Below are 25,326 nucleotides of genomic sequence, written 5' to 3'. Positions count from 1 at the left end.
AAGAAGAAGAAGAACAAGAAGAAGAACAAGAAGAAGAAGAAGAAGAAGATTGCTTACATGACCATGTAATATATTCACATTGCACAAAAGCTGATGAATCGATTCGTTAATCTTTTCCAAGTTCTGCCCACTTAACGCTGATTATTCTAATTTACTCAGGTTGGATGCATGGAAGGGAGCTCCATTTGGAGGTGATTTTGATTCGTCTGCTTTGAGGACAAAAACATCAACAAAGATATGTTTCCTTTTGTTGGTTTTATAGAGTTTGTTGAAAGTCCGAACATTTGTTTTACTTAATAAGTCATATTTTCTTTTATAAAGAAATACACTGAAATGAATAGGCACTTTCTGTTGGTTTTTGAAATCTTACAGTGAAAATGCTAAAAGGCACCAGCATTGTTCCCAAGATCTCTTTAACCAAACCTGGGTAGTAGAAAATGTTTATTTTGGTTTCATGTATTTCAATAGATATAAAATTTTGGACAATACTAGTTTATAAGCACTCTTATTCATATGTTAAATATTCGTTTGTAGCATATAAGTGCTTGATTTACTAAACATATAAACTCTAGATAAGAACATGAAATTATGCTTCTGTTCAATTGTTTCAGCGTCCACCGTACCGGAAGGGGGTCCAACGTTCCACCCAAAGAGATGCCGTTGCATTGGAGCTGGCTTTTGATGACAACCCACCACTGAGGTAATGGCTCATAGCGGGAAAGGTTTTTGGTAAGATTAGTGCTAGAAGCCATATGTATATGGGTAAAACATAAATAATGATAATGAGAAAAACGCGTCAAGTTCGTGTTAGTTCAAGAGTTAAATATGTAATGGGTGGTAATTATAGTCTTGCATTTAAATGATAATGATGAGGTGGCGGATGAGGATGATGATGAGGATAAAGTTGAAGAAAAACAGAAGAAGAAGAAGAAGAAGAAGAAGAAGAAGAAGAAGAAGAAGAAGAAGAAGAAGAAGAAGAAGAAGAAGAAGATTGCTTACATGACCATGTAATATATTCACATTGCACAAAAGCTGATGAATCGATTCGTTAATCTTTGCCAAGTTCTGCCCACTTAACGCTGATTATTCTAATTTACTCAGGTTGGATGCATGGAAGGGAGCTCCATTTGGAGGCGATTTTGATTCGTCTGCTTTGAGGACAAAAACATCAACAAAGATATGTTTCCTTTTGTTGGTTTTATAGAGTTTGTTGAAAGTCCGAACATTTGTTTTACTTAATAAGTCATATTTTCTTTTATAAAGAAATACACTGAAATGAATAGGCACTTTCTGTTGGTTTTTGAAATCTTACAGTGAAAATGCTAAAAGGCACCAGCATTGTTCCCAAGATCTCTTTAACCAAACCTGGGTAGTAGAAAATGTTTATTTTGGTTTCATGTATTTCAATAGATATAAAATTTTGGACAATACTAGTTTATAAGCACTCTTATTCATATGTTAAATATTCGTTTGTAGCATATAAGTGCTTGATTTACTAAACATATAAACTCTAGATAAGAACATGAAATTATGCTTCTGTTCAATTGTTTCAGCGTCCACCGTACCGGAAGGGGGTCCAACGTTCCACCCAAAGAGATGCCGTTGCATTGGAGCTGGCTTTTGATGACAACCCACCACTGAGGTAATGGCTCATAGCGGGAAAGGTTTTTGGTAAGATTAGTGCTAGAAGCCATATGTATATGGGTAAAACATAAATAATGATAATGAGAAAAACGCGTCAAGTTCGTGTTAGTTCAAGAGTTAAATATGTAATGGGTGGTAATTATAGTCTTGCATTTAAATGATAATGATGAGGTGGCGGATGAGGATGATGATGAGGATAGAGTTGAAGAAAAACAGAAGAAGAAGAAGAAGAAGAAGAAGAAGAAGAAGAAGAAGAAGAAGAAGAAGAAGAAGAAGAAGAAGAAGAAGAAAAAGAAGAAGAAGAAGAAGATTGCTTACATGACCATGTAATATATTCACATTGCACAAAAGCTGATGAATCGATTCGTTAATCTTTTCCAAGTTCTGCCCACTTAACGCTGATTATTCTAATTTACTCAGGTTGGATGCATGGAAGGGAGCTCCATTTGGAGGCGATTTTGATTCGTCTGCTTTGAGGACAAAAACATCAACAAAGATATGTTTCCTTTTGTTGGTTTTATAGAGTTTGTTGAAAGTCCGAACATTTGTTTTACTTAATAAGTCATATTTTCTTTTATAAAGAAATACACTGAAATGAATAGGCACTTTCTGTTGGTTTTTGAAATCTTACAGTGAAAATGCTAAAAGGCACCAGCATTGTTCCCAAGATCTCTTTAACCAAACCTGGGTAGTAGAAAATGTTTATTTTGGTTTCATGTATTTCAATAGATATAAAATTTTGGACAATACTAGTTTATAAGCACTCTTATTCATATGTTAAATATTCGTTTGTAGCATATAAGTGCTTGATTTACTAAACATATAAACTCTAGATAAGAACATGAAATTATGCTTCTGTTCAATTGTTTCAGCGTCCACCGTACCGGAAGGGGGTCCAACGTTCCACCCAAAGAGATGCCGTTGCATTGGAGCTGGCTTTTGATGACAACCCACCACTGAGGTAATGGCTCATAGCGGGAAAGGTTTTTGGTAAGATTAGTGCTAGAAGCCATATGTATATGGGTAAAACATAAATAATGATAATGAGAAAAACGCGTCAAGTTCGTGTTAGTTCAAGAGTTAAATATGTAATGGGTGGTAATTATAGTCTTGCATTTAAATGATAATGATGAGGTGGCGGATGAGGATGATGATGAGGATAAAGTTGAAGAAAAACAGAAGAAGAAGAAGAAGAAGAAGAAGAAGAAGAAGAAGAAGAAGAAGAAGAAGAAGAAGAAGAAGAAGAAGAAGAAGATTGCTTACATGACCATGTAATATATTCACATTGCACAAAAGCTGATGAATCGATTCGTTAATCTTTTCCAAGTTCTGCCCACTTAACGCTGATTATTCTAATTTACTCAGGTTGGATGCATGGAAGGGAGCTCCATTTGGAGGCGATTTTGATTCGTCTGCTTTGAGGACAAAAACATCAACAAAGATATGTTTCCTTTTGTTGGTTTTATAGAGTTTGTTGAAAGTCCGAACATTTGTTTTACTTAATAAGTCATATTTTCTTTTATAAAGAAATACACTGAAATGAATAGGCACTTTCTGTTGGTTTTTGAAATCTTATAGTGAAAATGCTAAAAGGCACCAGCATTGTTCCCAAGATCTCTTTAACCAAACCTGGGTAGTAGAAAATGTTTATTTTGGTTTCATGTATTTCAATAGATATAAAATTTTGGACAATACTAGTTTATAAGCACTCTTATTCATATGTTAAATATTCGTTTGTAGCATATAAGTGCTTGATTTACTAAACATATAAACTCTAGATAAGAACATGAAATTATGCTTCTGTTCAATTGTTTCAGCGTCCACCGTACCGGAAGGGGGTCCAACGTTCAACCCAAAGAGATGCCGTTGCATTGGAGCTGGCTTTTGATGACAACCCACCACTGAGGTAATGGCTCGAAGCGGGAAAGGTTTTTGGTAAGACTAGTGCTACAAGCCATATGTATATGGGTTAAACATAAATAATGATAATGAGAAAAACGCGTCAAGTTCGTGTTAGTTCAAGAGTTAAATATGTAATGGGTGGTAATTATAGTCTTGCATTTAAATGATAATGATGGGGTGGCGGATGAGGATGATGATGAGGATAAAGTTGAAGAAAAAACAGAAGAAGAAGAAGAAGAAGAAGAAGAAGAAGAATAAGAAGAAGAAGAAGAAGAAGAAGAAGAAGATGAAGAAGAAGAAGAAGAAGTTTTCTTACATGACCATGTAATATATTCACATTGCACAAAAGCTGATGAATCGATTCGTTAATCTTTTCCAAGTTCTGCCCACTTAACGCTGATTATTCTAATTTACTCAGGTTGGATGCATGGAAGGGAGCTCCATTTGGAGGCGATTTTGATTCGTCTGCTTTGAGGACAAAAACATCAACAAAGATATGTTTCCTTTTGTTGGTTTTATAGAGTTTGTTGAAAGTCCGAACATTTGTTTTACTTAATAAGTCATATTTTCTTTTATAAAGAAATACACTGAAATGAATAGGCACTTTCTGTTGGTTTTTGAAATCTTATAGTGAAAATGCTAAAAGGCACCAGCATTGTTCCCAAGATCTCTTTAACCAAACCTGGGTAGTAGAAAATGTTTATTTTGGTTTCATGTATTTCAATAGATATAAAATTTTGGACAATACTAGTTTATAAGCACTCTTATTCATATGTTAAATATTCGTTTGTAGCATATAAGTGCTTGATTTACTAAACATATAAACTCTAGATAAGAACATGAAATTATGCTTCTGTTCAATTGTTTCAGCGTCCACCGTACCGGAAGGGGGTCCAACGTTCCACCCAAAGAGATGCCGTTGCATTGGAGCTGGCTTTTGATGACAACCCACCACTGAGGTAATGGCTCATAGCGGGAAAGGTTTTTGGTAAGATTAGTGCTAGAAGCCATATGTATATGGGTAAAACATAAATAATGATAATGAGAAAAACGCGTCAAGTTCGTGTTAGTTCAAGAGTTAAATATGTAATGGGTGGTAATTATAGTCTTGCATTTAAATGATAATGATGAGGTGGCGGATGAGGATGATGATGAGGATAAAGTTGAAGAAAAACAGAAGAAGAAGAAGAAGAAGAAGAAGAAGAAGAAGAAGAAGAAGAAGAAGAAGAAGAAGAAGAAGAAGAAGAAAGTGACATATAATACCAGGATAGAAGATAAGAAGAAGAAGAAGAAGAAGAAGAAGAAGAAGAAGAAGAAGAAGAAGAAGAAGAAGAAGAAGAAGAAGAAGAAGATTGCTTACATGACCATGTAATATATTCACATTGCACAAAAGCTGATGAATCGATTCGTTAATCTTTTCCAAGTGCTGCCCACTTAACGCTGATTATTCTAATTTACTCAGGTTGGATGCATGGAAGGGAGCTCCATTTGGAGGCGATTTTGATTCGTCTGCTTTGAGGACAAAAACATCAACAAAGATATGTTTCCTTTTGTTGGTTTTATAGAGTTTGTTGAAAGTCCGAACATTTGTTTTACTTAATAAGTCATATTTTCTTTTATAAAGAAATACACTGAAATGAATAGGCACTTTCTGTTGGTTTTTGAAATCTTACAGTGAAAATGCTAAAAGGCACCAGCATTGTTCCCAAGATCTCTATAACCAAACCTGGGTTGTAGAAAATGTTTATTTTGGTTTCATGTATTTCAATAGATATAAAATTTTGGACAATGCTAGTTTATAAGCACTCTTATTCATATGTTAAATATTCGTTTGTAGCATATAAGTGCTTGATTTACTAAACATATAAACTCTAGATAAGAACATGAAATTATGCTTCTGTTCAATTGTTTCAGCGTCCACCGTACCGGAAGGGGGTCCAACGTTCCACCCAAAGAGATGCCGTTGCATTGGAGCTGGCTTTTGATGACAACCCACCACTGAGGTAATGGCTCATAGCGGGAAAGGTTTTTGGTAAGATTAGTGCTAGAAGCCATATGTATATGGGTAAAACATAAATAATGATAATGAGAAAAACACGTCAAGTTCGTGTTAGTTCAAGAGTTAAATATGTAATGGGTGGTAATTATAGTCTTGCATTTAAATGATAATGATGAGGTGGCGGATGAGGATGATGATAAGGATAAAGTTGAAGAAAAACAGAAGAAGAAGAAGAAGAAGAAGAAGAAGAAGAAGAAGAAGAAGAAGAAGAAGAAGAAGAAGAAGAAGAAGAAGATTACTTACATGACCATGTAATATATTCACATTGCACAAAAGCTGATGAATCGATTCGTTAATCTTTTCCAAGTTCTGCCCACTTAACGCGGATTATTCTAATTTACTCAGGTTGGATGCATGGAAGGGAGCTCCATTGGAGGCGATTTTGATTCGTCTGCTTTGAGGACAAAAACATCAACAAATATATGTTTCCTTTTGTTGGTTTTATTGAGTTTGTTGAAAGTCCGAACATTTGTTTTACTTAATAAGTCATATTTTCTTTTATAAAGAAATACACTGAAATGAATAGGCACTTTCTGTTGGTTTTTGAAATCTTACAGTGAAAATGCTAAAAGGCACCAGCATTGTTCCCAAGATCTCTATAACCAAACCTGGGTAGTAGAAAATGTTTATTTTGGTTTCATGTATTTCAATAGATATAAAATTTTGGACAATACTAGTTTATAAGCACTCTTATTCATATGTTTAAAATTCGTTTGTAGCATATAAGTGCTTAATTTACTAAACATATAAACTCTAGATAAGAACATGAAATTATGCTTCTGTTCAATTGTTTCAGCGTCCACTGTACCGGAAGGGGGTCCAACGTTCCACCCAAAGAGATGCCGTTGCATTGGAGCTGGCTTTTGATGACAACCCACCACTGAGGTAATGGCTCATAGCGGGAAAGGTTTTTGGTAAGATTAGTGCTAGAAGCCATATGTATATGGGTAAAAGATAAATAATGATAATGAGAAAAACGCGTCAAGTTCGTGTTAGTTAAAGAGTTAAATATGTAATGGGTGGTAATTATAGTCTTGCATATAAATGATAATGAGGTGGCGGATGAGGATGATGATGAGGATAAAGTTGAAGAAAAACAGAAGAAGAAGAAGAAGAAGAAGAAGAAGAAGAAGAAGAAGAAGAAGAAGAAGAAGAAGAAAGTGACAGATACTACCAGGATAGGAGATAAACAGAAGAAGAAGAAGAAGAAGAAGAAGAAGAAGAAGAAGAAGAAGAAGAAGGTGACAGATAATATCAGGATAGAAGATAAACAGAAGAAGAAGAAGAAGAAGAAGAAGAAGAAGAAGAAGAAGAAGAAGAAGAAGAAGAAGAAGAAGATTGCTTACATGACCATGTAATATATTCACATTGCACAGAAGCTGATGAATCGATTCGTTAATCTTTTCCAAGTTCTGCCCACTTAACGCTGATTATTCTAATTTACTCAGGTTGGATGCATGGAAGGGAGCTCCATTTGGAGGCGATTTTGATTCGTCTGCTTTGAGGACAAAAACATCAACAAAGATATGTTTCCTTTTGTTGGTTTTATAGAGTTTGTTGAAAGTCCGAACATTTGTTTTACTTAATAAGTCATATTTTCTTTTATAAAGAAATACACTGAAATGAATAGGCACTTTCTGTTGGTTTTTGAAATCTTACAGTGAAAATGCTAAAAGGCACCAGCATTGTTCCCAAGATCTCTTTAACCAAACCTGGGTAGTAGAAAATGTTTATTTTGGTTTCATGTATTTCAATAGATATAAAATTTTGGACAATACTAGTTTATAAGCACTCTTATTCATATGTTAAATATTCGTTTGTAGCATATAAGTGCTTGATTTACTAAACATATAAACTCTAGATAAGAACATGAAATTATGCTTCTGTTCAATTGTTTCAGCGTCCACCGTTCCGGAAGGGGGTCCAACGTTCAACCCAAAGAGATGCCGTTGCATTGGAGCTGGCTTTTGATGACAACCCACCACTGAGGTAATGGCTCGAAGCGGGAAAGGTTTTTGGTAAGACTAGTGCTACAAGCCATATGTATATGGGTTAAACATAAATAATGATAATGAGAAAAACGCGTCAAGTTCGTGTTAGTTCAAGAGTTAAATATGTAATGGGTGGTAATTATAGTCTTGCATTTAAATGATAATGATGGGGTGGCGGATGAGGATGATGATGAGGATAAAGTTGAAGAAAAAACAGAAGAAGAAGAAGAAGAAGAAGAAGAAGAAGAAGAAGAAGAAGAAGAAGAAGAAGAAGAAGAAGAAGAAGAAGATGAAGAAGAAGAAGAAGAAGTTTTCTTACATGACCATGTAATATATTCACATTGCACAAAAGCTGATGAATCGATTCGTTAATCTTTTCCAAGTTCTGCCCACTTAACGCTGATTATTCTAATTTACTCAGGTTGGATGCATGGAAGGGAGCTCCATTTGGAGGCGATTTTGATTCGTCTGCTTTGAGGACAAAAACATCAACAAAGATATGTTTCCTTTTGTTGGTTTTATAGAGTTTGTTGAAAGTCCGAACATTTGTTTTACTTAATAAGTCATATTTTCTTTTATAAAGAAATACACTGAAATGAATAGGCACTTTCTGTTGGTTTTTGAAATCTTATAGTGAAAATGCTAAAAGGCACCAGCATTGTTCCCAAGATCTCTTTAACCAAACCTGGGTAGTAGAAAATGTTTATTTTGGTTTCATGTATTTCAATAGATATAAAATTTTGGACAATACTAGTTTATAAGCACTCTTATTCATATGTTAAATATTCGTTTGTAGCATATAAGTGCTTGATTTACTAAACATATAAACTCTAGATAAGAACATGAAATTATGCTTCTGTTCAATTGTTTCAGCGTCCACCGTACCGGAAGGGGGTCCAACGTTCCACCCAAAGAGATGCCGTTGCATTGGAGCTGGCCTTTGATGACAACCCACCACTGAGGTAATGGCTCATAGCGGGAGAGGATTTTTGGTAAAACTAGTGCTAGAACCCATATGTATATTGGTAAAAGATAAATAATGATAATGAGAAAAACGCGTCAAGTTCGTGTTAGTTCAAGAGTTAAATATGTAATGGGTGGTTATTATAGTCTTGGAATTAAATGATAATTATGAGGTGGCGGATGAGGATGATGATGAGAATAAAGTTGAATTTCATTTTGCTCGCTTTTTGGAAGTTGTTAAAATGCCCGAAAATATGTTTCAATCGACTAATCAAACAATATTTTTTAAAGAACAATGAGACGATGGCTCATAGCGGGACTAGATGAGATAAGAATAGATACTGTTACTTTTCATATATACCATATATATTGTTCAAGGGTTAATAATAAAATGTATTTTATATCTTATACATGCTTTCATCTTTGTATGCCCCGTGCATGTTAAAATCGCACCGTCCGTCCGTCCGTCTGTCCGTCCGTCCTTTCGTCCGTCCGTGTGTCCAGCTCAATAACTCGTGTCCGGGCTGTAACTTTCCCTTGCATGTATAGATTTTAAAATAACTTGCCACATGTGTTCCACATACCAAGACGACGTGTCGCGTGCAAGACCCGTGCCCCTACCTCAAAGGTCATGGTCACACTTAGTCTTTATTCACAATGGAGTGCTGCATATAGGACATAGAGTATAGGTTGTCGTGTCCGGGCTGTAACTTTCCCTTGTATGGACAGATTTTAAAATAACTTGCCACATGTGTTCCACATACTAAGACGACGTGTCCCTATCTCAAAGGTCAAGGTCACATCTGGGTGTTTATTCACAATGGAATGCTGCATATATTAGGACATAAGAGTGTCAGTTGTCAACTATGGGTGGTATTTTTTATGTTTAGAGGCAATTTAAAATAACTTGCCATATGTATTTGACATATAAAGGCGAGATAAACTTTTCATGTACTGACCTTGTTTATAGGTCAATGTCACAATCGGGGGCATTCGTCACATACTGTGACAGGTTTTGTTTCTTTTAGGGAGAAAATGGATGCCTTTTGAAGGGAAACACGATGTAAAGGGAATTTCCAAAACATTGATTGAGAAGACAGGTTTACATTGATGTCACCAACGTTTCTTTATGTGGAACTACTAGTATGCTGTTTGGACAGTTGATATGATAACTTAATTTTAAATTTTAATTAATAATGATAATGAGAAAAACGCGTCAAGTTCGTGTTAGTTAAAGAGTTAAATATGTAATGGGTGGTAATTATAGTCTTGCATATAAATGATAATGAGGTGGTGGATGAGGATGATGATGAGGATAAAGTTGAAGAAAAACAGAAGAAGAAGAAGAAGAAGAAGAAGAAGAAGAAGAAGAAGAAGAAGAAGAAGAAGAAGAAGAAGAAGAAGAAGAAGAAGAAGAACAAAGTGACAGATACTACCAGGATAGGAGATAAACAGAAGAAGAAGAAGAAGAAGAAGAACATGTGACTTTTTTCCATTCTTAAGTTAATGTGACATTTAAATGCAGAAAGTGTAAGATAACAAATTATTACTTTAAATCGGACGTTTATGAAATGATCAATTATTTTTATGCTATGATTTAAATTTATATGTATACTAAATGTAATTTATATACAAGTTTAAAATTGTTCAAAAGGATGTATACCATAATATATACCACACCATCGTAATCATTTTCTATGTCTTTCCGAAACACTGTCATTAAGAGAAATTTTATTATCTCGAACGATTTTTTTCTAAATAAGTTACATTTAAATGATACTGAATTATTCTCATTTGTTTTCGGATCTTTGATTTCAGTAAAACCTGTTTCAAACAGCCATTGTATTTCTGTTATTTCTTTGGCAATACATGTATGTTGTTTTTTAGCTTGCTCAGATGCTTAAATAAGTTAATACAACACATACATACTTATGTTTTGAACATGCTTGCCTTTGCCACATTTACTTGCCTGGTAAAAACAATTTGTCTTGTTTCTTTTGTTTTGATATGTTTGAGCAAAGACCTTGAATAATTTTGGTAAAGTTTGTTGTTGTTTTCGTAATATTTATTTGTTAAAAATAGTAATTGATCGATATCTATTCTTTATAAAGGCCCCGTAATAACATATTGGTTTCCTTACTTATCATCATTTGCCTTTCCTTACAATCTTTTTATCTTTTTTTTCATAATATTATATCAGCTGATAAAGCTTTCAAATCAATACTTTTTAAACTTTTCCACAGTAACAAAACGCATTACTGACAAGCAATTCAAATGCAGTTGTCAAGGGAAGTCATGAAATACAAATACAGTTGTCAAGGGAGGTCATGCAATATAAAAACAGATGTCAAGGGATGTCATGCAATAAAAGTAAAGTTGTCAAGGGGATGTCCTGCAATATAAATACAGTTGTCAAGGGAGGTCATGTAATGCAAATACAGTTGTCAAGGGAGGTCATGCAATACAAATAAAGTTGTCAAGGGAGGTCATGCAATACTAAGAAAGAATGCATGCTACAGCAGTTGCCAATAACCTTGTAACTTGCTTTTATACCTTTGATTCGGGACCCTTATCACTCCTGTGATGGTTCTAGTGTAATACTGATTTGGTTAGAATTATTTAATATCTGAATATACCATGAATGTATAATAATATAATGTTTTTTTTACTATACATGTTGTTTAAATGTCCATGTATGTGCATTCCTTACTGAAATAAATCTATATATCTATCTATAAAAGTTCTCTTTTTTCCATTTTCCTGGCTAGTGCACGTCGTTTTTGGCATACGGAAACTCTTGTTATGTTCTTTCAAATGTAAACTTAGGGATAAATGAAATCATTTGGTTCGTTCTTATTTTCATCTATATCCTAGAATATTGTATTGATAAACATAATAAGAACGTTAAAATGTTGAATTTAGTACAATATATTTTATTACACTCGTTGTCATAACAATATAACAAAATAACCATTTACGGTCGTAAAACAAAATACGATCTTACACTGAGACTAACAAATATCCTCTATATCATCACTGGAGGCACCTCATTAACCAACATATCGTGATAAGTGTTTTCTTCAGTTCCTATATTTTGGTTGTATTGAGATATATTTCAAACAAATAGCAATGATATTGGATGTAATATTAAAAAAATGCAAGTAACGATTTTTTTACAAAGCTTTCACGATTCAAAACTGCAAATTATAATATCATAGATTAACAGCTGTTTGAAGAGCATCACTACATCGATTGTTTCTATGATAACATGTTACTTTGCGAAATCTGTTAATTGAATCAGGGCTTCCGTTAAAGGAAGTTTGGAAGTATATAACTCCCTAGAAATGGGTTAAAACTTCCAAAATTGATTTCTTTGAAGTACAAAACTTTCATAATTTTGAAGAAAACTTCCAAAGTAGAAAGCTTGGAATTTAAATAGCAGAACCATTTGTAAATATTACTTTTATGGTCACAGTTCCAATCAGTTTAACTGTTTTTAAATAAAATTAATTATTATGATTTAAGTCTGTGAATTTGGCAAGTTAAGGATGCAAATTATTGGATTTTTAATACATCTTGAAAAAGATACTGGATTCAGGAGATTTAAACTTCAACTTTTCAGTGAAAAGCTTCCAAAATTGATTGACAGGAAGTTCATACTGCCAGTTTCAAATTCGTAATGGAAGCCCTGATTGAATTGCATTTTTGGGACAGTTCGAATCTCTTGCACACTTGCCATGAAAATTGAAAACTTATGAAAGATATATAAAAAATATTCAAAAATATTATCCTTTTAAGTTCATTAATACAATGTTAACTACCGTTATTTAATTTCTCGAAATGATTTAATAATGATAATAACTGGTGGTCAGGAGGATATATCGTGAGGAAACATTTATTTTTCCATGAAAGAAAATGTCCAGTGGCAGTGTAAACTCAACTGCCAGTGATCAAATGCTAGCCGCTCGAAAACTGACCGCCAGTTCTGACCACGGTAACGTCACCTTATGTTTTCTCCTTCGTGGCTGGTTCACTGTCAACCCCTCCAGGAAGTCGAATGTACTGAAACGCTTATGAATCACTTAAAAAGGATCAAACTTCAAATAGTGGAATTTTATTAACAACTTAGCCACTATTAAAATAGAGCGTCGTTAATATTTTAAACTAAGATGATAACACACATGCGTACAGGGCCATGATATCGAAGTCTCCAGTCCAAGTCGAGAAAAAAAACAATGACAAAAATGGGCGGTACTTGGATGGAAAAGAACGTACAAATTTCTGCTGTGCTGTACGGAAGGTTTTCATCTCCCCTCTTTATGATTACACAAATGAATACTTATATGTTTACTTTAAAGCTATATTTGTCAATCATATCTGAATGTGTTGGATCAAATTAAACAACCCACAGCTTTCTAAGGTGGAAAGTGCTCATGAAAAATGGACTTCTTTGAGCCGACTTTAGCATTATAGGCTAGTCAACTTAATAATTATTTGGGGTAAAAAATCCTTCACAAACTCTTTGTGTAATTTGTGATAGGTTATTTTTTGTCTTAAGTATGTGAAAAGACCTCCCCTAAGCTCACGAGACATTTCAAACTCAAAGTTTTAATTACCTATGACCCGCATTGAGCACCATACTTACCATTTGCGATTTCCATAGATGGTGCGTATGTCGACAGTCATATTAATCAATAAGCTCGTTTATGTAAAGTTTAAAACTATGGAAGACGATTAAGGTTATACATTCAAACCAAATATACAGCTTAATAAAGATGTACGATTGTATTGCCCGTGTAAGTTTACACAGTATTTATAAATTACATACTTCCTGCTTGTACATAAGTGATAGAGAAGTGAGCGATAAATCCGACTAATATACGTATGTGCTGGATGCTGATGCATACAGTTCAGGACCGTCAACTTGCGATAGTACGCATACTCGTAGGACAAAGGGGAAAGTCGGTTCAAAAGTTTCTTCCAATGCCAATAACCCGTTCAGATCGAAGAAAAAGACATATTTTTCTTTTTAATGTCGTAAACAGACATATCTTTATTTCCTTATCAGGTGAATGCGTTTCTAGTACAGGGTGCACTGTGTTCAATGCCGACAGAGGTCTTCATTGTTAAAAAAAATTGTCACAATGATTTTTCCTTTTTCTCGAACTTACTGGACTGAGGACTTTTTTCTGAATGTCTTTAGTCATTCAGCATCACATAGGAATGCTTAGACCTTGTGAAGGAATTTGTTTAAGGTTCCGGTTGCATTTAGGATAAAGTGACAGGCCTATTATGAAGAGTGTTTTTTGGAAAAGATTATATATTTCTGGCACTATCCATCTTAAGGCGTCTTACTCCGATGTCAAAGGTATCGTAAACTAGTTTGCACTGTGTGTCCCCTTAGATATGTATATTAATATATCAACTACTTTATTCAAAGAAATGATAATTATAAAAAAGAGAAAAAATCCAAATGACTTGACTTGCTCGAATATTTTATCACCGATGTGTAATACAGAAACTACTTATATTGATTTCATAATGAACCAAGATTGGGTAAAACAGCATCAAATCATTTCGGCAAAATTTCATCATTCCGCCCCCGCCAAATTTCTTGAATTTTATAAAATATGAACCACCGAATTATACCCAATTAAATAACTAATCAACAACAATAAAACAACAACAGGAAACACAACAACAACAATACAATAACAACAGCAGCCGCTCCACCACCATCAGGAACATCAACAAACAGCAGCGGAGACAAAGACGACGAAAACAACACAACTCCTAACACACGACCAACACCACAACCAACCACAACCACAACAACTGTTATGGCATTCAGGCGCAAAAATGTGAAAATCATAAAGTTGCAAATGTGTTTGCTACTTTAAAAATTAAGTTCTTCACAATTCATTTGGTAAATTGCCAACCAAAAATCGATTGGCTTATTACGCAATGACAACTCTTCAAGTCAATCGAATGTTCCTGTATTCCAATACTTACAAGTGTTAAATGGAATAATACGTGTATTGATATCACAAAGAGGCGAACGAGTGAAATGAATGCATATGTATTAGATTTATTTCATACGAAATACAGTTTTATACAATAATTAATACATTGCGGATTGCCAGTGAAATAATTCTTTTTTTTTGTTTTATTTCTGAATCATATATATGGATCCATCTACACAGAACACTGATAAGGCCTATGGAGGAAAACATACAAGTATACTCCTGACGAATTCGTCTTTGCTGGGTATGCGTATAAACAAATTCACCTGTGAAAAAAATCAACCCGAGCTCTTATATATTGTTTGCATATTGATCGTTATATTGAAGCTGAACCAGCGTGAGTGTAAAGAATACTTATTTGAATTATTAGTTCAAACCGTTATAAACTTGTACACATCTTATATTCTTTATATCATAGTTTTGCGTTGATATTATTGTTACAAGCTTGTAAAGTGTATTCTTTTCAGATATTGGCAGCATGTATCGTAACTATTTAAGGTTGCAAGATTTGTTCTTGCACATTTGTACGAAAGTTCTAAGACATGCCTTGGAATATTTTGTAAAGAAAGAATCGGGATGCGCTTTAGAAGATTTTAACATTGCATTTTTCATTAATACGAAGTTAGACAAATTGAAAGATTTGCAGCGTGGAGGTCTATAAACCCCACAAGTTGAGGCTATCAAAACAATATCAAGATTGGGATATTTTACTTTTAGCGGTAGTACTACTAAAAATGGTTCAAATGAAGCCTCACGAAATAGCTGCCGTCGAAGGCATTCGAACAGAAAGGAACATCGTTCAGCACTCTAATAATGTTGAAGTTAACGATGGAATCTACAAAAGTACCTGAACAAAAGTTACCGATTCAATTAGAATAGTGGCTTTAGTATCTGGACCCGATTTCAAGGCGGACATCGAGAAAGTTTGGAAAGAACAGATCAACTGGATGAACCCGGGGAACCTTGGATAACTGCTTTCATTGAGCTGTTAAAAGAATCATATACGAACCTAATTATCATGGATCAATTGAACGAACTAAGACATGATGTGAAGTCTATTCACACAAAAATTACTTCCGATCCAGGTAACACTGCACTTATCCAATCGGATTAACATTATATCTTTTTTTATTACATGCCTATCAATTTTTTTTGCATATCCAACATTGTAAATACGGCACGCCGTATTGAAAATTCCGCATCACCATACTGGCGTTTTCTGATTCCATATCATGCGAGTACCGTGTGTATCCTCGGAACTACTTTCGTGTTGCTAAAACTAGCATGAGAAAAATACTTGTAAAACCTGTTTTTTATATAAAATACATAATACATAAACTTATCTAACTTTACTCACGCTCCAGTAGCATGCAAACACACAGGAATATGGTTCTTCAAAGAAACATAAGGATAAGCATGAGCAGCCCGCCAATACAAAGAAGAAGGCGAGTTGGCGTCATCGATAGAGTTAGCGATTGACTCACGAACTTTAACTTTGTTAAAAATGGCCGCGTTAGTGTGTATACTCGTAAAATAAGTACCGTTCATGTTTGTTATTTTTGGCGCTGTGACATTTGAAAATTGAATCGTATAACATTTTTTTTTATTTCGCTGAGATATAAAATATTTTCTTCTTAAATTGCTCAATAAAAATTGAATTCTGTAACTTCTGAATTCATTTCGCTGGATTAGCCTCCCTTGATTTTCATAACACAAACATACCTAACACATTCATACGCGCAAGCCATTCCATATTTTGACATTTGTCAGATGCTGGTAAATTTAAATAAAATTGAAACCGAAAAATAAAAAGGAATAATAATTAAAGTAGGTATATAATAAATGGGATAATACGATCGTACGCTTTTCTGGTGGCGTGCATCACGCCTCGTTCGGTAAGTAAACATGTATTCGTCTCGAGCTGCGGTCTCGACATATACGTATTAACACACCGAACTCAGCATGATATAGGCGACCAGAAAAGCGTCCTATCATAATATCCCATGAATACGCTCTGCCATTGCCATAAGCAAGTTCGTTGACAGAAGTCAGATTGACACTTATCCAACTTGACAATATTTGTGAATATTTATATGCTTTAAATAACATTCAAGCGTCAGGAAAAATGGAATTATTCGTAAAGTTTAGATGGACATGCCTCCGTGTTGCAAATTTGATTGATAAATCAATAGTCTTATAAATAAAACAAAACAAAAAGCGGGCCTAGAATGGCTTGCAACGGTAATGGACAAAAAACTAATAAATTAGAGACGTAAGGGTTTCCTGAACTGGACGTACTTTTCTTTGCTAGTCTCCAACAAACGGAGCAGTATGTTCAACTTCATTAATGATGTTCGAGAAACATTCGTTCACTGTAAAATATTATGTTAACAGTTGATAGCTATATCCTTAAGATGAAAGGTCCTCTGAAGACTGATTATAATATTTTGTTGGTATTTATTTACTGTTTGTGCATATACTTGTGCATATGCGAGGCTATCCATGAACAAATCATTGAAATTTACACTAGTGTCGTATGTTTTGCACGGGCCTACACAAACCTGTATGACGTAGATCGCACAATTTACTTGCAATTTATTATCGCTTAGCCGCTTTAAACATATACCTGGAGTTTGTATTTTCCCACATAAGTACACACTTACAATAAACACATTATTATACAGGTAGCGATTTACAACACTTCTATCACTTTAACATTCATGAAGAAATATTACCGATGTAACATCATAATATGTCATTCCAGAGAACAGCAGAATATTTATGGAGAATTTGATGCAGAAGCCTACATTCAAAATTAGACAGTCTGTTTTGGAGCAAACACAGTCATTTTTGACGAACGAGAAAGTAGTTGTATTGTCCAGTTACAAAGAAGAACTTGTGATGTCTATTCTTAAAGACATGGCTATATGATTCCAAAAAGAAATGAAAAATGTTACACAATTTAATACACCAAGCGAATGGAAATCCATTTCGCTAAAACATGCCGGCCTATTCATTTTGAAAAACATCACAGGACCGTGGACAAAGAAAAAACTAATTGAAACACACACGATTGATAAATGGACTTATTTGTTTGACGAAATCCATGCACGTGCAAAAAGCACTCCAATTCGGTTGCAATAGTTTTGAAGAAAACACTTTTAGATGTGATTACACCCAAGTTGTGTGATCACAAATATTTTCAGAATGTTGTCGAAATTCGAGTAAGAGACGCTGCATCAAGTCCAATGCCTGATCAATCACAAAATCCATCCACAGGTATAACATTTGTTTGGCGGGAATGGTTTTGAAATAATATTTTATAAGTGAATAATGAAGAACTTAAATGTTGGTGTTGTAAATGAAAATGCATTTACAGCCGGTGGTAATGACTCTCAAATATCACTTATAAGTTTGTGATGAAATACTTGAATGTCGGTGTTGTAAATGAAACATACATTATGTAGAAACATTTTCAGCTCGAGTTTTCTAGTAAAAGAACTCTCTTTTGCATTCATATATATTCTCAGACTGCATGTTTTAATGCTATACGTTTAATTATTTTCCAATTCTATATGATCCAGATTTCAATAACAAATTATGTGCTTTTTAAGGCACTATTGTCGATCTGAATCAAAGGTAAGTCTTTTTCGTCATTTACTTCATTTTTTGTTTTTCATTTTCAATGAAATAGTTTCATACTTCTGGGAAGAAAATTGAGCAGTTAGTTGCACATCAAGTCATTTCTTTTCTTCTTTTTAGGAAGGAAGATCAATATCAGAACAAAACAGACGCAGACGACACAAAAGAACCAATGATTCCTTGCAAACTTGTAACACACAATTGGACATCACATTGTTTCATTTCTTGCATTTTGGTTTCAACTGCTCAAGTTTGCATTGTAGTAGTCGACGTATGGACCAGTTGTATCAAGTTGTTTCACACTAAACAAAAAACACACACACAGAAGTAGACTGCAAACAAAATAAAAATGAATGATCCTTTGGCTCTAGCTGAATTTCCAAATAACCAACAATTTGCCGTGACGTTTCCAAAAGACAACAAGATCAGAACTTACACAGACGTACACATTAACAGTCTGTAGAAATCCGGAGACAATCCAAACAGCGGCAGACTGTCGTGGCATCTGTAGTTTAGAAAGTTGCTTAGTAGTTTCCTATAGAACAGCGGTAGAACATGGGATGATACAAATCATAGCGCTTACAGGAAAAGTCTACAAAAAATAGACAATAAAGGATGGAAACCTCTTTTCAATAATCCTAAGTACTTGGTACTAAGTCCAGAAAAGAATCTATACATGTCAGCGACGAAAGCAAAAACAAGATTGGTCCGAAATCGACATTCAACGCACTGGCTGTGTCGTTGCCGATCCTAGCACAGGCGATTTATACATTTGCTCAAAGGCCACAAACAATCTGTTTCAAGCATCTTGTGAAACCGACACAAGTTTTGACGTTGAAGCACAACAGTTTGGAGAGGAACCAATTGCAATGGCGTTTAACAGAGTCAGACCGTGCCTGCATAATAGCCTTCCGTGGCTCACCTGATATACTGGAATATATACTTTAAGTCAAAGTACGAGCTAGAAACGTTAAACTCTGAATAAAAAAAAATACAAAGAAGACATACGGTCATGGAACTGTATTGTGACGATAAATAATAAATGTCGAGTAAAACATATGTTGCTATGTTTTAAAACATGCATTTTTGTGCTAATTTCGTTGAATATGTTTGTAGTATTGTTTTTTTTTACTACAATTTGAATTTGGTGATGGCAGTTAACATTTCTGTCATTATAGATCATTCTGTGAAGCAGTTTTCCGGCAATTTTATTTGTATTGTTTACTTGTTGATATTGATTTTAATGTAAGGTGTCTTATGTAATTGAGGAATTGAAACTGTATTTACTTATTTTGTAAGATGTACTATGTAATGAATTTGAGACTGGGAAAGCCCTAAGATTGTTGATTATTGATTTATTATACGTTACTTTTTAACGTATCAAACTGCTGTTTGCTTGGAACAACATGCACCATATTAGCTGTATCAGTTGCCTTTTTGCTATACATGGAAATCCATGCATTGCAATAAATGTAACACTAGATGGTTAATTTGTCACGCAACTATTTTTACGCAGTTTTGTAAGTTGTATGAGAAATATATGCTAGTGAATATTTGCTTTGCAAATTGGAGAGGTGGATATTTTTTAACTGAATGGATTAATTCAGTCGCAGGTTAAATATAGCTTATGGGCTATATTTCGTTAATGTTAATATATGAGTAAAATAAATATTAAACAATCAAATTGATTAGCCACTTCATCGAATAGAAGCAGGGTCTTTCACGCCATGAAATACATTAAATAAAGCCCACCACCCTCCTTTTCAAATATCATAAATGTCTTAAGGAATGTCGTTGCAAGCAATGGCCTAATGGGCACTAAGATAATAGAGCTATTTATCCTAGATAAGTTTTTTTACCGCAAGAAAATGCAATAGTTAAGGATACGGAGGCATTCGAAATATAGAGCCTACCGCTACCATGTAGTATCGATCTAATATTTGAGAAAATTGCAGACCAGCTTTAGATAGCTATTGATTCCGAAAAGAATGTCGTTTTAATTCGTATTAACTGACTTTAATCCTTTCCTCAGCTAAGGACTTTGCGCTGTAGCATATCTGTTCCAATAATGGTGAGATATTCAATAGTGTGGCTTTAATTTGTTACAGACAGAGCAACTTTTACTACATGAACTTGAACCCGGACGCTTCAAGTACCTTCAAAAGTGCAAATGTATTCTTTTGTGGATCATATATGGCGGAAATTGCCGTGTACCTGACAAAGATCATTAAAACAACTTTTAACAAATATAATATATCCACGCTGTAAACACTGTGCACAAAGCCGAATAACTTCCGTACTTATTGTCCTAATATCTGTTGACCGTGGTATGAATATAAACTGAATCATATTACTCACAAAAGATATAGGTTTGTTTGCATGGTATTTAAAATAAGCCTTATACCACAATTAGGAAGTTTTGACAGTCAATACAAGGAAGTTACGTGTACTCGTAAAGCCGCGTGGTTTACACCAAATTGGTGATATATGAAAGAGATGGCGGATATTCTTGTTTTTTAAAACAGGCGTTTATACTTTATTTTGGTATATTTTATTTGTTAATTTATTTGTATTAAGTTGCTATAACTACTGATTTGGTATATATTTGTTGTACAACTGGTGTGAAATCTTGACAAAATTCACACAAAAGAAAGGTATTTTTTGGATTAGTTGGTATATAAATAATGACACTGTGATAGACTTTTGCAACAGAGTATCCGCTTTTGTGAGGTTTTTTTGGTAAAACATTATGCAAGTGTTACCGATGTCATTTAACCTCAGTGAAAATATCAATTTTGTTATCATTTCGACCTGCGCTGGTGCGCGTAATGCTTAATTAATGTTACATATAGTTAACTATGCTAGGTAAAACATGTTCAAAATCCATATGACGTTAATGCGTTATGTATAACACGCGAATTTCCTATTTACGCCAATCAAATTCTCTTTTTCACAATAATTAAATAAACAGAACCTTTGTTAAATTTCATTGTAAGACTCAAATAAAAATAAATAAAGAAATATATTACCAGCTTTGCTGAGACATTCATGAGAACAATGCTTCTTGCGATCACTCTGTAAAATTATTTTCGAATTTACATTGAAATTCAATATATATATATATATATATATCCTTATTAAAATAATTATATAGGGTTTTCTCAGCGCTCGGATGTATGCTTTAAATACAATTCATCTAATATTCTTATTTTGTCGGTGAGCGCTGAATATTGTGACAAGTACGGCCGGCTTTCGTCCTCATATTGCGTAACCAAGAGTTGTATTGACTATGAGCGAAGGTATGGACATATTTGTTTATCCTTTTACGACAAAAATCAATAAATATCTTTAATTTTGAGATAAATAGGTCCAAGCATTCTCATTCCAACTGCCCTACACAAAGAGGGTGTGTTAAATTTATACAAACATTTGTTGTGTTAATACACACGTTGCCAAGCTTTTTTTCGTTAATTAAAAAAAACGATGTAGCTAAAATATTAATTTAGAACATACTTAAAATATGTTAAACGTAGAAACAATCAGAAAATCAAATATCGCAAGACTTGAAGGTTCTGTATAGTGCCTCAATGAAATAGTTGAACGTGGCAATAGTGCAATAAAGCTGCGCTCTCACATAAAAACCGTTTTCACAACTTTTTATTATTATTTTTGTCTTGGAAAGAGCAAATTTTTGAGTTAATATCTGCAAACCAATGATAAAAGATTGCTGACAAAAAATCAGATCGCAGATTTTCATATTTCCGTTCGAAAATTAATGTTGTATGGATTAAACCGTTACTTACGGTTAGGAAACATGCATACAACATACAAAATATAACTTAAATATTGAAATCTGCGATCTAATTTTTGTCAGCAGTCTTATATAACTGATTTCCATGCATTTTCTCAAAAATTGATTTGGTTTCCATGACAAAAAATAAAACAAAGTTGTGAAAACGTTCAATCTGTGAGAGTGCAGCTTTAAGGTACTCAATAAACAATTAAGCAAGCTTTTCGCAGAAATTGATGCCTCGTGACTCAATGTCATGTGTGTATCATTTGAAAGGGTATTACATCATGCATTCACTGTAGGAGTCATCATCGGCGGAATTCTGGCTGTCTGTGCGTTTATTGCTGTTGCCGTTATCAATATCTACTGTGTCTGTAAGCTGATAGCACACCAGAGGCAAAGACAAACCATCTTGACAGTGGCTTACGGTCCTTATGTCCTGAGTAAGACTTTCTTTGAAAAAAAACAACATTATTCATCGTCTCGGAGTTTTCCTTGACTGTTTTAATTCGGTTATTCTGACAACATTGTACAATTTCTTCTTCGGTGTTGCATTGCTGTTTATTAATTTTCTTGAATGAAACTTTGAATTTCGTTTATTTGAATAAACTTTTTACAGTTTTGGATGTGAGTGTGATGTAGTTTATAATATATACTGGTTTTGTCCTTTATATGAATACGTGGTCTTATTTGGGCTTTTGACATTAGTTATTTAGACAAAAAACAACTTCTAATGCTAAATCGTGTAGTTTTTTCTTTGGTTTTATAGACCAGATACCATTCAGGGCCCAGGGACAGGCACCTTACGATCAGCAGCAATACCCAGCTCAGCTGCCCTTTCAAACCGGACAAATTACCCCGGGAACTTCAGTTGTCAGCAACCAAGAGATACCGGACCCACCGTCATATGAAAAATGCGTCGACAATTATAATTAATTGTTATTAATGTTAAAGCATTCATTATCGTTATTTATTTGATAACATTTTTTGGTGAAAAATAAGTACGAACTTGTGCATCTATATTTAATCTTGTATCAATTAATCAATGGGTTAAAATATAATACGTACGTTCCATGAAAAAAACATGTTCACTTAACTACACTTTCTTAAAGGCAGTCTTTCATTGAGTCATTTAAAGTTTCAGAAAACTGATAAAATCACATGTCAATTAGCATTACTCTTCAATTAAACGTCAAATGCATAGCGGTGATTCCATAAAAGTAAGTGCACCGTTATTGAAAAAGATAATTTACATATATTTAACATAAAGGACCAACATATGTTTTCACTTATCTTTTCATCCCAGTTTCACATTTTACATGATATATATATCATGCAGTATTTTATGGTGAAGTGAGTATGGTATTAAATTTAGTGAGAAAGATATTCTTGACCTTTTTATCTTAATTGTGTAAAGTTCTCTAGCTAAGTCTTGCAATGGGACACTATCAAGTGTAGTTGACTGTCAACATTGCATCAGTGGTCGGGCTTCATGAACACAAACAATTTTGCAAATAATATATATTAATTAAACTTGCTTCAATACTTATTTGAAAAACTACAGAAAAAAGCTTAGTAGCCAACAGTTTAAACATAAGCCCCGTTTAATGGCACAGGGTAAACACCAAAGACATAGAACACAAGATTATGCAAACCAAAGAATTATTGTTCTCAGTCTCTGTAGAACTAGAAATCATGACGAAATTTAAATGTAAGTGCGGGGCTACATTTACAGCTTCCACAAGCACTCACAAAACTGCTGTTACAAGATAAAAGATACAAGAATCTTTATTTAAAGTCGTGTATGAGTTAAAAAGAAGATTTAGCTCAATGAGCGATTTTCCGACATGAATAACAAACATACATAACAAATAAAAAAAACAATAACAATGAGCTTGTGACCTGGAAATAAAAGTATATATGTTAAAATGAACACACATTTGAGCATGCATACAAATACAAATAGGAAAGTAGGATTATAGCACCGTGAACAGTGATAACACCAACAAGTTTTCCCGGCTGTACGGCCAGTCCACATGCGCGATGTTCCACTAGTTGATATACCACTGTAAAATGGTTAGTTGTTTCAACAGTATTACTTAAAGGGTAATCATATACATCGAAGTAGCAAAATATACAAGGGAATAGCAACTTTGTACATCGATGTGTAGTTTGTAAAAACACAAAAAAGCTTATAATTAATCTAGCATGATAGGAAAAATACAATTCTTGCTTAGAGGAGGTAAGATATGTATCATGTTATATTGATATTACACCTATCACTGTAAAAGAATGTTAATTGAAAAAAATGAAAAAAGTAAAAGTCGTCACACCTAAACAAAATACTTGCCGAAAGAAAAACACAAGTAGTTGTATGTGTTCGACAGATGTTATATAAATTTGAACAATCATAATTAGATGTTAGCCCATGTAGTTTAATCTAACAAGTTGTTAATTTAGACCGCTGGAATCTTTCCTGGTATTTGAATCCCATATCAATATGTTAATATGTTAAAATCAATACTAATGTGAAAAAATACAGAAACAAGCTTAGTAGTCAAAAGTTTAAACATAAACCCCGTTTAATGGCACAGGGTTAAACGCTTAAGACATAGAACACAAGACAAACTTGCAAACGTTAACCATGATTATACAATGTTAAGCAACAGTATAATAAGGTTGTAACACTGATAAATAGTTATATATATTGCCATTGAATCGGTGAATAACATTTTTATAGATATGTTTGAGTAAACAAAATATTAACTTTTATGCGTTTATTTTAAGCGTTTTTAAAGGGTTAAATTGCAATTAACATTAAAATACCAATTTTAAACTTTTTTGTTCTGGAATGTTAAATGCCAAACAATGTATGTTATGTCAAGGCGACAACCAATCAATCTTGTTCAGTTTACTTGAACCAGTGTTGGCAGCTGAATTTTTAAGAGAAAAGGACTCTAGTCAGTTTAAACAGCCATTTAAAGGTTCATAAGCTATGATTTGAGCACCATTTAGTCCAAAAATAACGAAAGAGTGTTGCAGGCTACCAACTGTAACGTGGATCGAACTGCATGCTACCTATATATTACAAATCAAGTACTTAAACCACTCTGTTAATAAGGCCATGTCGTCATCAAAGTATAGAGTTGTAAATCAACACTTTGAGGCGGGAGTTCTAAATTCAGTACGAATGTTCATATCGTTTAGAGCGTATAATGTTCAAATGTATTTTTATTGGATGTAGAAATTGTGAAAAAAGACAATTATTGTCTACGGCTGCGCAATCATGAAGAAATACAATCATAAAGAGAA

General features: G+C 33.9%; 1 protein-coding gene across 3 annotated transcripts; it reads left to right on the top strand.

Annotated features, from left to right (window-relative positions):
* The first annotated feature begins 20,645 nt into the window (after positions 1–20,645).
* On the top strand, positions 20,646–23,381 carry LOC128209799 (uncharacterized). Of its 3 annotated transcripts, none has more exons than XM_052914015.1 (4): positions 20,646–20,768; positions 21,446–21,523; positions 22,317–22,457; positions 22,784–23,381. In XM_052914015.1, the coding sequence occupies exons 2-4, from the start codon at positions 21,514–21,516 to the stop codon at positions 22,948–22,950; spliced, it is 318 nt and encodes a 105-aa protein (XP_052769975.1). In that variant the 5' UTR covers positions 20,646–20,768; positions 21,446–21,513; the 3' UTR covers positions 22,951–23,381. The 3 variants fall into 3 exon arrangements, with proteins under 3 accessions (XP_052769975.1, XP_052769972.1, XP_052769974.1); XM_052914012.1 differs by having other exon boundaries at positions 20,680–20,878; XM_052914014.1 differs by having other exon boundaries at positions 20,707–20,770; positions 21,443–21,523.
* Positions 23,382–25,326: the final 1,945 nt, after the last annotated feature.

The sequence above is a fragment of the Mya arenaria genome, chromosome 11 (assembly GCF_026914265.1).
Source record: "Mya arenaria isolate MELC-2E11 chromosome 11, ASM2691426v1".
NCBI classification, from domain to species: domain Eukaryota; kingdom Metazoa; phylum Mollusca; class Bivalvia; order Myida; family Myidae; genus Mya; species Mya arenaria.
Note: the sequence above shows the minus strand (reverse complement) of the source record. Positions and strands in the feature narration are given on the sequence as shown.

Excerpts from the sequence above, each read along its gene's own strand:
- LOC128209799 (XM_052914015.1), top strand. Across the intron at positions 22,458-22,783 it reads TTACGGTCCTTATGTCCTGA|ACCAGATACCATTCAGGGCC; the intron begins GTAAGACTTTCT and ends TTGGTTTTATAG.